The sequence below is a fragment of the Haliotis rubra genome, unplaced genomic scaffold (assembly GCF_003918875.1).
Source record: "Haliotis rubra isolate DU_JTF1 unplaced genomic scaffold, ASM391887v1 Scf418, whole genome shotgun sequence".
NCBI classification, from domain to species: domain Eukaryota; kingdom Metazoa; phylum Mollusca; class Gastropoda; order Lepetellida; family Haliotidae; genus Haliotis; species Haliotis rubra.
In genome coordinates this window covers 597908-615886 of record NW_025767100.1, presented here as the reverse complement: position 1 = coordinate 615886, position 17979 = coordinate 597908, and the positions used below count along the sequence as shown (strand labels likewise).

General features: G+C 41.2%; 1 protein-coding gene and 1 long non-coding RNA gene across 2 annotated transcripts in view; one reads left to right on the top strand and one right to left on the bottom strand.

Moving 5' to 3' along the window:
- LOC124288437 (adhesion G protein-coupled receptor A3-like) overlaps positions 1–17979 on the bottom strand; it is a 121003-nt gene that overhangs the window by 98282 nt on the left and 4742 nt on the right. Inside the window, 1 exon segment of the mRNA XM_046724955.1 lies at positions 15996–16067. Within this exon segment, the coding sequence (XP_046580911.1) occupies positions 15996–16067 (72 nt within the window).
- On the top strand, positions 103–16603 carry LOC124288438. Its single transcript, XR_006901449.1, has 3 exons — positions 103–176; positions 6520–6524; positions 16586–16603. It is a non-coding gene; the product is annotated as an uncharacterized LOC124288438 (long non-coding RNA).

Below are 17979 nucleotides of genomic sequence, written 5' to 3'. Positions count from 1 at the left end.
CAGATTACCACAGATTACAGCACACCGCAACCACACTGTCATTCAGTCTCAGTTAGTGAGTTTGAGTGAGTGAGTGAGTGAGTGAGTGAGTGAGTGAGTGAGTGAGTGAGTGAGTGAGTGAGTGAGTGAGTTTGGTTTTACGCCGCTTTTAGCAATATTCCAGCAACATCACGGCGGTGAGTGAGTGAGTGAGTGAGTGGGAGGAACAAGAAAGTTGATCACAGAAACTATGTAAATGTTTGACGTAAACATGACAAATAACCTCTATTTCAGTTTAATTTATCAATGTCATTGCAAAATGGTTAACTGGTTCTTCAAGGTATTTTGCGCAACGTCTTTTGAAAACATCAAAACACAGGAAAAGCCGAAAAACAAAAATGCATACTATCCCCATATATCTCCATACAGTTAGTTCAAGTCTGAAGCGACAACAGAAGGGAGCTGCCATTGACTGCCACCAATCTGAACACACTACACAAGAGTGAGTGGCAGGGCCGCCCTGCTATCTGATGAGGAGGGCATGACGTGATAGGCCTCTAGTAGAAGTGACATTGTCAGAACAACACTCACCTGTCTTACCTGTCAGGTACTACAGATGAACCCGTTGAGGTGATTAGAAAAATAGAAATGGCAATAAGCTGAGGAATATCACCATAACTGAAAAATACATAGGGTGTTTGTTGAAATACATAGGAATATCCTGAGTTGAGGAGAACGGCTGGGTAAGTGCTGGCCTGGCTTACCTTGGTCTGGGTTCTAGTCTTAACCTCTGAACCAAAGAGATTCATCCTATATAATGGGTGAACCTGTCACTTGTGCCTATCAGCATGAACAGGTTGACAATAGAGAGAGTTCTATATGTAGCTAATTGAAGACCACCATGGTAAAGGATCTGCACACAACTGGTGACAAACAATCTTCTCACTCCAGCAGATTTAGGAAATTCATGAAAAATGTATGTTTAATTTAAAATTCAACTCCATTTCTAAACTCGCATTTCATAATGCAGAATCCACAGCACAGAGGATGAATGTCCTCTAACATGTACTGTTTCCCTCAGATAAAAGGAAGTGTGACAATATATCGACAACACTTGCAAATAACCGTACTATGGCTTAGAAAGGCACAGATTTACAAGCAAATCAAAATTGAGCTATTTGAAAAGTTGCCAGCTTTAAAAAAAAAAAAAGACGTAAAATCCACAAGATCATATAGTTCCTGCGAGTTTCACAGCATTTTGTTCAAGCTAAGTTTCATACCATAAAATAGTTATTTTCCCTCCCATCCCTCTTGTTCGTCTCCATTACGGAACCTCATTTAAGCCTCCATCTCTATCTCACATTATTCTGATTCCATCTGATACTTCGAAAAGCTGGGTTACTTATAAAAACCATCAGCTTTGTAAATTGGAACAACATCTTGGACAACTTTCCCCGGAGGTTTTCTTCAAATATATAACTGCAAATGCTGTGTTATTAAATTTTCTAATCAGAAAAAGAGAAACAATTATCCCTTCTGTTTCTTCTGCTAGCATCTGGCCTAGAGGCTGAATCTGTACCAAGAAGACAGCTGCCATCCTCAGCTTGCAAGGTGAAGGTCACACACAAATTGAAAATGCAGCACATAGTTTTCTGGCTATCTGTACACTTCCCTGCCAGTGTATCTTCGCTACATCCACATACAGCTCTAGCTGTAAGCACATTACTTGCTGGTCCCCCCCCCCCCCATCGGTTCCCAGCTCATCATCGTCTACAGCTCAGACTTCAAAGCGGAACATCCTGACTAGCAAATCTACATCAGGGTTATCCATACAGTTGCTATATCGAGATTCAAGGCCTCATTCCAATGTAGCCTCACTTCTCTGCCTTCGTTGTGCTGCAATACTTCCATATTCAGCTCCATTCCTACTCAACAAACACAATGTCGGATGTCAAAGCATCCAACGCAATCTTCAAACATAAACTCAATCTTCAAAAACTAAATATGAGAGATATTTAGATCCAGTTTAATAAGTGAGACATATAATGCAGCAGAATGACATCATGACTTAGGACAGCAATGCCTTCTCATTATGCCCGTAGAAAGCCCTTATCTGAGCATGACCAGTTAATGCCTTCATCACAAGGCTCCCAAACATACTGGACAATGACTTATCTATTCCACCAATGATCACTACAGTGCTTGGAAAAGAGCATCTTGAATATTTTCGAGCCTTTTTACATCTACTTTCTCGGACACAATGTGCAAGTCATATCTGCTACAGTGTCTGGACTCAAAGTGCAGGTGAAGACTTCTAGAGTATCTGGAGCTCCCACACTTGGGTGATCAGGTGAGCTGAGGGGAAATATGACAGTCGTGACACCCACCACGTGGGGAAACCTGAACTGATTGCCATGTCAGTTTCACGACCCAGAAGCCATTCATTAAGCTAAGTGAGTACATTCACCGGCAGCATCCCAAAAGGTTCAGGATCTATGCTATGTAAATTTGTCACTGATCAGCAAATACCTCCATTAAACAGAATGTAGCAAGTAGTTTCTGCTTCAAATTTTAGTGGGTCTGGATCAGTGTTCAACCATGTGACTTGTTCAGACTGGTGGCAGAGATACAATATCAAACTCCAGGACCAAGGCATCAGTGTGAGGAGCTTGCTTTAGAAAACAGCCAAGGGAAATAACTCTGCCATCAGCCAGTGGGTCAGCATGGAATGTGCTGTACACATCAATCACTTGACATTTCACCACCTCCAGCCTCCAGCTTCCCAAATGATCCTTGTTAGATCAGCTAGCTGCCAGCTTATCCTCGCGTGAGGTGTGGCAGTGTTGGACAGTGAATGAATGACCATTAGACTGACCCTGGTGGACAATGACCATGATATTGATTGCGATGACCGATGATTCACTGGTCGAACTGGACTGCATACAAAGCACCACGAGAGAAGAGACTTGTACACTTCACGACACAAGACGTCCATGTGATGAGTGAGTGAGTGAGTTTAGTTTTACGCCGCTTTTAGCAATATTCCAGCAATATCACGGCGGGGGACACCAGAATGTGGTGAGGATCTAAACATTATTCCACAAACGCCTGATCCCAGTTGATATATGAGACTACACGTCCTTGTGACATGTGTAAAAGTACAGCATCACTCACTCACTCCAACCAAACACCCCACCAAGAAGACCTCACTCACGCAACCGGCACTCACGCATAGCCCGAAAACACCCCTATTCCCAAACCAACCCACCCACACACATGCACGCTGAAACAATCAAAACTAGAGAATTCTATTTCAAAACACAACATCAAACAGCTGGACAATGAAAATAAACAAAAACAACGACACTGACGTATGCATTATGTCAGTGTAAATGTAGAAGCACACAGACACCTGCCTAAACACTGCCAGGCAAGCATCCTGTAGATCACGACAAAGATAAGTGCACTGCCTTCACAAACAGCACTCACAGGAAGTCCAGTCAGATTTACTGTAGCACTAAAACAGTGTCCGTCTCAACCTGGCAGGTCAGTTGGAACACGAGGCACAAGATGTATTATTTAGAAACTGACAGTAGTCTTCCCCTGGCATAGCTGTGTGTGTTTTGACACCCGAGACACGACCCCCACTCTCTGATGGCTGCACTGTAATAACAACCCTGCACTTACATGTGTCAGGGATGTGGGGGGAGGGGTGAACAGGGAGGGCGTTAAGAGGGAGGGGGTTAAGAAGGAGGGTTATTTGAGGAAGGACATACCAGCTGGTAGCCTTGCTCCAAGGCTGTACTGAATGCTAAGCCCATGGATGTATAGTAATTCTATCTTTTTAAAAGGCAAGTCTAGATAAGTGGACAGGATGCCAGTCTGTTATTTATATTTTTTAGAAAATTTCATTTAAACTAATAATTATTACCTTGGAGACCGGTGCAAGTCTAACCATTTGGCTGCGGTAATGCAACGCATGAAAGCTCATGGAAGATGCTGTCAGACATATATTGTCAAGAACGAAACAAGGTATTTCAGCAAGTTGTAACTGCAGTGAATTCTAACAGTGCTGGGGAGACACAGTGAGCACAATACCACTCAGGCAAAGATTGAGCCAGAAAAAATCAGGTATCAACGCTTAACAAAGTGGCAGTTAAAATTCCACTCAAAATTGATCCATGAAAAAAATGCACTTTTTTTATTAAACTTTGGAAACGTTAACAAAGTGAATGACCTCACATCTGGATCAAAACTGAAACACAGAAATGTTCAATGTGATTTAAAATCCATCCACATGAGAATCAAAGAAATCTAACGTGACTGTGTACACAACTCAGGTTCCAAATGGCCATTGTTAACAGTGTTAAATATACACATTCACACTCTCCTTCAATCCAGCCAAGCCGTGTGGCCATACAGGCCAAGTTGTGTCTTGGGGAAACCAAGTCATAAAACCAACATGAAAGGGCCCTCTCTTAACAAATGGCTCCAAGATGACAAATCCAGATCCCTATCAAGCAAGGAATATCCTTTGTCTCTAGCGATGCAGTTCCGATTCACCGAGATTCCACAGAAGCAGCAACAGTAGGCACAGAAACTAGACACAACCAATATGGCGTCGATGGCTAAAAGTTGTATAAAACAATCCTCAATGATAAAAGAGAATCTCTGAATATCTCTAATCAGGAACTGTGATCACTATACAAGGAAACAGTTGTAAAGGACAAACTTTCACTGAATCTTTTCAAAGCCTCTCCATTATCCATGAAACAACATCTTGTATCACATCTGTGACATATCACTCTAAATAACATCCATGAAATAACATGCCATATCACATCCTTGATTCACATACATGCCATAACATGACATTTCACATACGTGCTTTAACATGACATTTCACATACATGCTTTAACATCAAATATGTACACCACATTATTAACATCCTAAGTACCTAAGGCTATACTGCATGACCAGTTAAATGCAATATGCTTCTCAAACTATGTATGTGACAACAGATCCCCATGATGCAGCTGAAGTCCATTGTCCACAATTCACTCACAATGGGTGGTATAATTTGCATTGACCCGACTGTGATATTGACAGCATAATGATCCTGAAAATTGTGAATAGTTTAGAGAGGTCAAACAAAAAGCTGGTTTTAAACTGTGACAAACATATCAAAAAGGTATTCCATTCAGAAAGCTGCTGCCCTGATGACCCGAGATAAAGGTCACGTCTGGTCTGCCCTGACAATCATTAATCCCCGGTGACCCTTGTTTTTTCACAAAACTAACATTACAGGGAGGCAGTCAGGAAATATACAGAGGAACCGGTCCAGGAAGAGAATAGGTTTCTTTCTGCCGAGCAGACGACAGGGGAAATACAGACATGAAACAAACCCCAGGCTTATCAATCACCGAGGACACAAGCATGTCCTGGCAGTGAATGCAAAAAGTGGGAGTGGAAAAGACGTGGAAAAACTACCAGCCATGATATATTTTCTGTAGCAGAATTCGTGCTCAAGTTGGAGCAGAAAAGCAAGTTTTTATTCTTGGCGCACAATTTTCCATTTCTTTCTTAACACTGATGTGTTAGCAGAGAAATGACACTAAAAGTTAATGGCATAACTTTAGAAATAATTTAAAGTGTGGAAACTTTACATTTTCATCTGAACTTGAATTGTTGATCCAGAGCATTATTTATGAATCAATGAAGTGAATGGCAACAACAACATGGACCAAAACAACCCATACATCTAATCAAAATAAAAGGCTATATTTTTTTTATTTTACATGACGATATGTGAATCATGAATTTCCGCCTTCCACTCCCTTCTATCAGCAATAGATCCAGCCACATAAAGAGAAGGAAAAGTCCATATGAAAAAGATGGGGTACAAGATGTGCTACAAAATATTTAATTTGTCCAATTTCATCAAGGAGAAAACTCAAGTTAAAATTTTGATGGGGGAACTCCACTCCAAATTGTGATTCCATTCAACACAATCCTTTGAAGTTGTAATTCCTGATGTCGAGATCCATTCTCACCATCCCTTATTGTGAAACCCCCACCGTGATGGTGAAACCATCCTGTCTGTCGGAGGGATCAAAGCCGGGACCCGTCTCTCATGTGGTGGAAGCACCATCAATGTTCCGCAGTCCCGTCCTCATGAGCTGCGTTCCTTATCACAGGGTAATATAGATGTTCCCGTCCCCTCAGTAAGTCACAGACTAGCTCTTTCAACAACTCAATATTACATTTGTAGTGAATCAAAACGGATATTCTTATCTTGTGCTTCAAACCCATAAATTTTAAACATGACACCAACCTAAATGAAAATGTTTTGTGCTTACCACTCACCTTACCGCAAGAATATTACAAATATGGAGAATCCATAGAGTTCCTAAATGTGGTGCAATTTTGTAAAGTTGAAATCATTACAACTCCTAGATTTTTTAAAGTTTTAAACAAGTATTCCTAAGAAAGTATTCAATGGCAGTAGTTCCTATAGAGGAAGTCCATTACAAGGATAGGTGGGGTCAATGCTGGGGTCAATCAAGACTGCAAACAAATACATATAGCCTATACCTATATATTGTCTATACCTATATATTGCCTATACCTATATATTGCCTATACCTATATATTGCCTATACCTATATTGCCTATGCCTATATATTGCCTATACCTAGATTGCCTATGCCTATATATTGCCTATACCTAGATAGCCTATACCTAGATAGCCTATACCTAGATTGCCTACACCTATATATTTGCCTATACCTATATATCCCTTGTTGCCTACACCTATATATTGCCTATACCTATATATTGCCTATACCTATATATTGCCTATACCTATATATTGCCTATACCTATATTGCCTATGCCTATACCTAGATTGCCTATGCCTATATATTGCCTATACCTATATTGCCTATCCCTTTATTGCCTATACCTATATATTGCCTATACCTATATATTGCCTATACCTATATAGCCTATCCCTTTATTGATTATACCTATATATTGCCTATACCTATATATTGCCTATACCTAGATTGCCTATACCATTGCCTATACCTATATAGCCTATCCCTTTTTTGATTATACCTATATTGCCTATACCTCTATATTGCCTATACCTAGATAGCCTTTTCATCACAACTGTAGCCCATCTTCTACAGACAGATGCCTTGAACTCATCCAGCTTTGTTTATTGTTGTGATGTAGGATCTCCTGAAGTTCAGTGAGATGGATTCAACACCATATTGAACAGTGCTTCAGGTATTACACAGCATCGTAATCAGAGCCCAGAGGTTGAAAAATACCATTGCCCGACACCTGGGTCGAGTGGAATTCTCCGGTCGGTCAAGTAAAATCCACATTAAACTTTACCGTGGTACAGCAGTGCCAAACTACTGAAATGTTTTATTAGCTTTTCCGTTGTTCATAACTGATAAAGATTATTTGCAAAAGAAACCAAATTGTTAATTGTGGTCAAGTGAAATTAATATTTAGTCAAGTGGATTTTGAAAGTTTACTGGACCTGTGTCCAGTGGAGTTTTGAAAAGATTTCCACCCCCTGGGGCCTTCCAACAACCACCAGAATATGTAGGCTTGAGTGAGTGAGTTGGATGCAACTCCAGTTTGGAAAGTATTTTGGTTATACCACAGTATCTCGGGATTTCAAATATTATCTAAAACCAATTGAGTGAGTGAGTTGGATTCAACAATTTGTGTGAAGACTTCTACTACAACATTTAAATCTGTGAATGAAACCCAGGACAAACTGGCACCAACTTCCAGGCACAGTGCCATAACCGAAGATGTTCTTATAGAGGATGCACATTTGTACATAAAAATAACTATTTGTCAATAACATTCAATGGTTTTGTCAAAGTGTTCAGCTGAGACGGCCTTAAAACTGCATGCTGACATGCCTGTTTTCATTCCACAAGTTAGATGCATTGCTTGTACTACTTTCCTGACAACTCCCAAGAGTTACCACATGGATGGGGTTACCACTGCCCCCTTACATCCTACAGATAAACCTTCAAGATATTCCCAGCTCATTTTTTCACATACCGATACGCGATTCCCCCAGGATGCGACCTGTCAATAATTGGATGTGGAGCAGTAATATAGATAAAATAACAAGACTCGGCTGCTCTCAGGTTTCAAAGGTTTAAAAATACTCTACAAAACCATGTTCTGTTATTTCACTGTTTTTTTCCAAAAGGTCTTCCCTCGCATTTTTTTTCAGCATAACAATGGCTGACAGGAGACCTACGAAGATCAATGCAATGAAAATAGTAACGCCAAATTGGCCACTCCACCCACACTTAGTCCATTGATTCTCAGCCAACAGAGCAAATTTTAACAAATTAGAAAATAAATTTTCTTTTATTACAAGAGAATGTCGAGGGTGAGTCGTTTAGTACTGAGCATCTCACAAATAACTTGCAACCCAGACAAGATATGGCTGCACTGTGGGTACTCTCGCCTTCACCTTGGGTAAACACCTCGTAAACTGACAATTTCAAGGAGGAAAAACCCCCTAAAACTGATGTTTCATTAACTGAGCTGCCCTGTTGCGGATTAGGCAAGCCTGGAGCTTGCGGAGATACAGCCACACCACAAATTGATTAACAAATGATTGGAAAAAATTCAACACTGTTGCAAAATACATCACTCACTAGACTGATAATCAACCATCTGATTCGTCGATCACTTCAGTGTGTAAATTAAACAATAAACGTCAAGGGGTCTTTTGTCCTAACCTGGATCCTACAGCTAAATATTTAGCGGTCTCTAAACACTCAATCCGCAGCTCTCACCACATACCCGGTAATTATAATACTAAGATAGTTAGATACGTAATACAATATAAAACTACTACAGGAAATCATATATGGGAATATAATTCTGTATCATGCTGTTATGAAATTCCTAAGGATCTGGAGTTAAAACCTCAGAAAATATTGCATATTTATAACATCAGTACTCTAGAAGATAATGAATGACTAGTACTCTAGAAGATAATGACCAGTACTCTGACCAGTACTCTAGAAGATAATGAATGACTAGTACTCTAGAAGATAATGACCAGTACTCTAGAAGATAATGACCAGTACTCTAGAAGATAATGACCAGTACTCTGAAGAGTAATGACTCTAGAAGATAATGACCAGTACTCTAGAAGATAATGACCAGTACTCTAGAAGATAATGACCAGTACTCTAGAAGATAATGACCAGTACTCTGACCAGTACTCTAGAAGATAATGACCAGTACTCTAGAAGATAATGACCAGTACTCTAGAAGATAATGACCAGTACTCTAGAAGATAATGACCAGTACTCTAGAAGATAATGACCAGTACTCTAGAAGATAATACTCTGACCAGTACTCTAGAAGATAATGACCAGTACTCTAGAAGATAATGACCAGTACCAGTACTCTAGAAGACCAGTACTCTGACCAGTACTCTAGAAGATAATGACCAGTACTCTAGAAGATCATGACCAGTACTCTAGAAGATAATGACCAGTACTCTGACCAGTACTCTAGAAGATAATGACCAGTACTCTAGAAGATAATGACCAGTACTCTGACCAGTACTCTAGAAGATAATGACCAGTACTCTAGAAGATAATGACCAGTACTCTAGAAGATAATGACCAGTACTCTAGAAGATAATGACCAGTACTCTAGAAGATAATGACCAGTACTCTAGAAGATAATGACCAGTACTCTAGAAGATAATGACCAGTACTCCAGATGATAATGACCAGTACTCTGACCAGTACTCTAGAAGATAATGACCAGTACTCTAGAAGATAATGACCAGTACTCTAGAAGATAATGACTACAACAAACCAACCCACACCACTCAACAACCTCCTTCCAACTTTGAACCCCACTCAACAACCTCATTCCATGTTTGAACCCCACTCAACAACCTCATTCCATGTTCAAACCCCACCTACTTCCATCTTGAAACCCCACTCAACAACCTCCTTCCATCTTGAAACCCCACTTAACAACCTCCTTCCATCTTCAAACCCCACTCAACAACCTCCTTCCATCTTCAAACCCCACTCAACAACCTCCTTCCAACTTCAAACCCTACTCAACAACCTCATTCCAACTTCAAACCCCACTCAACAACCTAATTCCATCTTCAAACCCCACTCAACAACCTCCTTCCAACTTCAAACCCCACTTAACAACCTCCTTCCATCTTCAAACCCCACTCAACAACCTCATTCCATCTTCGAACCCCACTCAACAACCTAATTCCATCTTCAAACCCCACTCAACAACCTCCTTCCAACTTCAAGCCCCACTCCTGGGGGGAGGCTGCTTTGAACACACACACAATTATGTGCACCGATTTGTTGCAGCGGCGGCAGGACTTGCATGTACTGTCACAAAGACATAAAGCCATCATGATTCATGTGCATGCATGCTATAAATAGATGCGTGTGCTGGCTGTTCCACATAGCTGGACTGCACCGGGCAGTCCTCAGCTTAACCATATCGGACAATATTGGCCGCATATTTATTTTCAAAGCAGGGTATGGAAATGGCCTGTTGGCACTGACAAAACCCATTTCCACTTGATTGAAATATGCCAATAATTCTATACAGACAACGGAGAAGAAAACTTGGATAATTATCAGAAAACTTGGCTGGTTCTCAGTGGTACGAGCCACATTCTTCGATGTGGGTAATCTACCAGCGTTACCTTCAGAAATGAATGATGACCTGCCCTCGAGGGACAAAGCACCATGTGGACATATACCACGGTCCAGTGTATACAACAGATATGTCACTCACAGTGTGTAATATACTGAGTCTGGAGCAGACTAGGTGGACATATACCACGGTCTAGTGTATACAACAGATATGTCACTTACAGTGTGTAATATACTGAGTCTGGAGCTAACAGTGTGGACATATACCACGGTCTAGTGTATACAACAGATATGTCACTCACAGTGTGTAATATACTGAGTCTGGAGCAGACTAGGTGGACATATACCACGGTCTAGTGTATACAACAGATATGTCACTCACAGTGTGTAATATACTGAGTCTGGAGCAGACTAGGTGGACATATACCACGGTCTAGTGTATACAACAGATATGTCACTCACAGTGTGTAATATACTGAGTCTGGAGCAGACAAGGTGGACATATACCACGGTCTAGTGTATACAACAGATATGTCACTTACAGTGTGTAATATACTGAGTCTGGAGCAGACTAGGTGGACATATACCACAGTCTAGTGTATACAACTGATATGTCACTCACAGTGTGTAATATACTGAGTCTGGAGCAGACAAGGTGGACATATACCACGGTCTAGTGTATACAACAGATATGTCATTTACAGTGTGCAATATACTGAGTCTGGAGCTAACAGTGTGGACATATACCACGGTCTAGTGTATACAACAGATATGTCACTTACAGTGTGTAATATACTGAGAATGGAGCTAACAGTATGGACATATACCACAGTCTAGTGTATACAACTGATATGTCACTTACAGTGTGTAATATACTGAGTCTGGAGCAGACAAGGTGGACATATACCACGGTCTAGTGTATACAACAGATATGTCACTTACAGTGTGTAATATACTGAGTCTGGAGCAGACAAGGTGGACATATACCACGGTCTAGTGTATACAACAGATATGTCACTTACAGTGTGTAATATACTGAGTCTGGAGCAGACAAGGTGGACATATACCACGGTCTAGTGTATACAACAGATATGTCACTTACAGTGTGTAATATACTGAGTCTGGAGCAGACAAGGTGGACATATACCACGGTCTAGTGTATACAACAGATATGTCACTTACAGTGTGTAATATACTGAGTCTGGAGCAGACAATGTGGATACATACCACAGCCTGGTATATGCAAAGGATATGTCCCAGCATGTAATATATATGTGTCTACACCGAATACATCACTCACACTATGTACCTACCCCCAACCAGCGCCCTCACACTACCCCCACCTACCCCCAACCAGCGCCCTACCCCCATCCAGCACCCTAACCCCAACCAGGCCCCTACCACCAACCAGCACCTTATCCCCATCCAGCATCCTACCCCCAATCAGCCCCTACCCCATCCAACGCTTTACCCCCATCCAGCGTCCTACCCCCAACCAGCACCCGACCCCCATCCAGCACCCTACCCCCAACCAGCCCCATCCATACCCAATATAACATCCTATCCCAAGTGGTGAAAACCTTGGGCTGCATAAACAAGAAACATCTTCACTTCACAGGCCAGACACACAAAAATTCCTAAATGCAAAAAGTCTTCACTATTACACGATGTCTTTTCTCACCCTTTCACTATTCAAATATCGGTGTGTATATATGACAAAATGACAACTCTCGCTATCTGAAACACTTTCTGCGTGAATTATAACTTCAACACAGCCCACAAACACACACATTTGACGTCTCCCCTCAGAGTCTTACAACGAGGGAGGGCAGTATCATGTTACACACAGCCCCCAAGTCTCCTGGTTGGAGAGATGGGATGCTTCTGATTTTTTTCACTCTTTACTTTCTGACTCGTGTTTCCTGCAAATGTCTAACCCGATTACAGCAACTGTACTCTCCTCTGAGTTATGATCATTACGTCCAAAGTTACTGTCATGCATATTTAGGCGCCTGTCACCAGGGTGAGGGAAGAGACCCTCCCAAATGGGGAGGTGGTCAGAGTTCAGCCAGTACACAGTCTCTGTCAACAGTCAGGGCTACAGGGACACAGGCAGTACGCCACAACCTGTCTGCCAGTCTCGGGAGGCAAGGTCAGTCGGGGTTAAAACCCCATACTTAAAAAGACCAACCCTTGTATACCAGTATCAGATATCAAACACCGGGCTGTATTTTGGCTTAATACTGAGAGCTACTCAGACCCTGGACTAAACACCCTGAGAGTGGTATCATGTTTCTCCGAGATCTCAGACTACCTGTAATGTGATCAGAACACCTTAATTTCAACTCTGGATACAAACTCAAGCTCTTCAATATTAAACCTTTTAATGTGAAACTTAAACAGTGAGTGTTTCAAGACTGGATCTCGAAATCCAAGCCGAGAGAGTTATCTGGGTCCTACATACTAGGTGGTAGACACCTGCACCTCGAGGTCAGACTGGGCCCAGCTGCAGATATCAGCAGTTGATATCAGGGGACTTCACCTCTGTATCTGATACGTTGCAACACAACTTCATTACCCACGATTCATTAGGGACCGGGTGTTATTATCTGTGGCAGTAGTGGTATCTAGTGCACCGTGGAATGTTAAGGTCATCTTCCTGTCACAAGCACTGCTCATGTTGACCATAACTGACCTCAAGACCAATAGTCCATGTACTACCCAAGAAGTCAGTGCAACATTCCCATAGTGTGTGGAATACATATGTTGTACAATGTGGAGGTGTGTTGTACAGTGTGGAGGTGTGTTGTACAGTGTGGAGGTGTGTTGTCCAGTGTGGAGGTGTGTTGTCCAGTGTGGAGGTGTGTTGTACAGTGTTTTTTGAACATTGAGGAGGTGTCTTGTACATTGTGGAGGTGTCTTGTACATTGTGGAGGTGTGTTGTATAGAGTGGAGTTGTGGTTAAGATTGTAGATGTATAAACAGTATATATACTGGGAGTTTATACCCCAGCTAAATGTGCATGGATCCTCTGCAGCTGATATATATTATACATTTATACAATATGTGGCATTTATACAATGAGTTGCATTTCTTACAGTAATGTGTATATCTGACTACTCTCCTGATATTTGATTGCCTGATGTACACATACATAAGTATTCAGTATCTTCAAGGACATGTACCAGCAACATCATCAACCGTAGCTGCTGCTGTCTCCATGTGTGCAGCTGGAGGACTGATGCACCCTTTCCACCACCCTCACCCAGGAGACAGTATCATCCACTGCAACACCTCCAGTGTCAGACATCTTCTACAAGCCTTCTTTCAACATGCCAATACTTGCACACATAAACTCGTCACGAGTTAATTATTCATCAGCAGGTTACATTTTACTACATTTCAAGCAGAACATTGAAAAATAAACACTTTTGTAGCTGTCCAGTGTTGTCTCCCTTGATGCTGCTGTTTGCCGAACGTGTGGTGACATAATAGTCACAAATGTAGAAACTTTTAACAATCTTTTAACTTAGCTACATCAGCTCCAAAGCCTCCATCAGAGTTACATCTTGACAGTATTGTCACACAAACACATCTAACGCCCAATACACGTCTCAGACTGGATGCTGTAGTCATGGCTTAAAAAGGACACAGTAATTTAGCATGGAGGCTTAAACTGATGCTCAAACAAGGACTTCCACAGGTAAACACTTCATTTATGTAATTCCTATTGATGTATCGGCTATGAATATCATTGACAACAGCACACGGCATCGTAACCTGCCTTCCACCACGTTGCCCTTTGAACTAGAGTCAGATCATGCCAACAAACTCTTTCAATTCTGGAAACTGGCTGACCTAAGATAGTGTAAAAATTAGACTGTTACAACCTTATGTACAATACATTTGTACCATCTCATGAGCAATATCTATTATCACCTTCCAAACAAATAACTGTTATAAACTTATGAACAATATATACTGTTAGTACCTGACAAACAGTAACACATTATAACCTTACGAAATCAATAACCAAACAAAAACAAAAGTATTATCAAGTTACGAGAAATAAACTGTTATACTTCTACAAACAATAAATTGTTGTACCTTCTGAACAATAGTTATAACCTGTTGAATTGTTATAACCTTACAATTACATGGTATAACCTTCCAAACAATAAAATGTTATTGCCATTATAACCCATTCAACAATAAGTTGTAATAACCTTACAAACAATAAGTCACTGCTACCTTACAACTTATTACAAACATTCAGCCATCATCACTACCTCAGCTCCAGTAACGATGACACATCCATCAGGATCTAGCAAACAATCTCCCTACAGGAGACACACTAAAGGGCAGAAAGGACGTGAACCAGTAACTCCAATATGTATATAATCAACATCGGAGCTAGCAGCTCAGACAAAAGCTACAATCATCAAGTCCAATCACAACAACAAACCCTGACGAGAATTAATAACTGCCTCAAATACAGTTTCATCAGGAGAGAAATGGTTGTACACACACGGCGACTAGCGTACCGTGGAGAACTGCCAATGCAATGGCCCCTGGTGTGTGAGGGACCACCTATGTCCCCCGACTCGTCGGAGCGTGACGGAAACAGCAAGCTTTCCAATACCAGCTAACAACAGGCCAATGTCAACAAATAGCTTGTTTGCCCATACGTTACCAAAGCACCACCAAATACACGACTGAAACAGCTCATTGACACGATTCTTTATCATTTGAGGACCAATTTGTTAAAGAAACAAATGGTCCCATTTACACATCTGGGAAAAAATAATATCTTTGAGAGATGAGAATGTTTGGTCATTAGCAACTTCTTCACATGAATCAAGTATTAAGGGTTGTATCACTGAAATTTGACATTATAACGTGAACTGACCTGCAACCCAAGTCACTTACAAATATTCAGTTCTGAAATACTAGATAAAGAAAACCAACATATAAGAACACCCAGAGCCATAGTTGGGGCAAAAGCCGGAGCCATAGTCGGGGCAACAGCCGGAGCCATAGTCAGGGGCAACAGCCGGAGCAATAGCCAGAGCCACAGCTGGAGCAATAGCCAGAGCAAGAGCCAGAGCAATAGCCAGAGCAATAGCCAGAGCCACAGCCAGAGCCACAGCCGGAGCAATAGCCAGAGCAAGAGCCAGAGCAATAGCCAGAGCTATAGCTCAACATGGAAGACCTCCTCTGTCTTGTCTCCGACAGCTTGGTGCCTTCCAGCTGCCACTAAGCCTTCAGTGTAAAACATTTGATGGCAATAAGTAATGATTACTTACAGTTTGGTGAGCTTGGACAGCCCGATAAAGGAACCATTCCGCAGAATGGTAAGCTGATTCTTCTTTAAATCCCTGCAATAAACACAGAGAGAGTTGATTACATGCAAGCCAGTGGATACCAATCAATGGCTGCCACAATATCACAAACACTTTAACAGAATCAATCCTGTGTCGAGATAAAATGTACTTCAAACTGTCGTGTTGACTGTAGGTGCCATGGTGCTAGTGTGGACTGAAAACTGACGACTATTAGCCAGTTGAGCCAGTCAAAACCCCAGTCTATACCTTTTGTGTGTTGAAATTTGAAACTGATCTTAAAAACTAAACTGGCCAAGATTCTTTGATCGAGCATACTTGAAAATTGAGAGGTCTGATTTGCTGAATTCAGTTTATATTTGCTTCCCTGAGAATGACTACTTCCACACACCTGGTCATGCTAATCAACATGCAAGTTTTGTCAGCCATGTCACGACACATGCTGAGATATTGTCATCTGCACTTCAGTTCTACAGTTATGTTGCTCAGTGTGAGCGAGTGAGTTTGGTTTTATGCCATTTTTAGCAATATTCTAGCAATATCACAGCGGCGAGCACCAGAAAAGGGCTGTGGGTAATCGAAGCCAGGTCTTCGGCGTGGCAAGCGAACGCTTTAACCACTAGGCTACCCTACTGCCCCTATGTATAATGCTCAGAAGAAGTAGAGATTAACCTGAAATATTTGATACCCTAAACCACGATAACAAACCCCATCCCCCATTTGCTATCCTAAACCACAATAACCACCCCACCCCCCAAAAAAGCCAAAACAAAAAACAACAACCAAAAACCAAGTCTCCCCCCTCTACTGACTGAGACCTGTGGCACCTGCAAGGTAGGTTGTGTTTGAGACAATATCGATTATTTCAACATCAGCTACAGAAGCCACCACTATGAACATGGACAAGCTGGAAATAACATCAGTCACTACAAAAATATTCACCATGATGGTAACTGGATTAATGAAAACAATTTCTGTGGATTATTGCTGACTAATTATTTAGATTGCCATTTTTAATGAGTGTCGGCACTGTGGTGTTTACTAGTAAATATCCTGCCTGTACATATGTTGCAGTAGGCTGGAAGATAAGCACAGTTGCAGTTTTTAACATTAATCCTCTCCTAAAGCCACTAAATATCAGCCCCTACCCTAGTCTGTCGTACAGACCCTGAAGTAAATATATCCAAGAAAGCCCACTCAAGTCTAGAAAATGTGGCAAGTCTAGATTTCCTCAGCTTCTGAAAATGGAGAGAGTCTCAGGGCTCCTTTTCATTTTATTATATTTTATTACTATGAACTTTTTTCAGTAAAATATGTTACATTTCAGAGACTAGTTGTTAGTCTACTCCTAACCTAACCGCTACACTATCTTCTCTGTTTTATCAGCCTAAAAGTACAAATTTCAACTAACAACATAAAGGTGAGAATTTATGGATGTCAACTTATTTATTTTGAGGAACATGTTTCAGAGTATATCCTTATCCTTGTTCAGGTGAATACTCCAAAATGGTGTGTTCCTCAAAATAAAGGAGTTGACATCCATAAATCTCTCAACCTTTAGGTATATCACTTCTAACACATGTAAGATTTTGTCTTGTCACATGTAAGATTTTCTCTGTCACATGTAAGATACCAGTTTGTTCTGCCATCCCTGATCCGACCCTCGAAGGTCCGGGTTAGAATATTGATCTTCAGTAACCCAAGCTTGTCGTAAGAGGCAACTAACGGGATCGAGTGGTCAGGTTCGCTGACTTGGTTGACACGCTCAATCGTATCCCAAATGCCTAGATTGATGCTCATGATGTTGATCACTGGGTTGTCTGGTCCAGACTTGATTATTTACAGACCGCCGCCATATAGCTTGTATATTGCTGAGTGCGGCGTAAAACTAAACTCACTCACTCATCCCTGATCCATATCATCTTCCTTCAACTCAGCCCCATCTAAT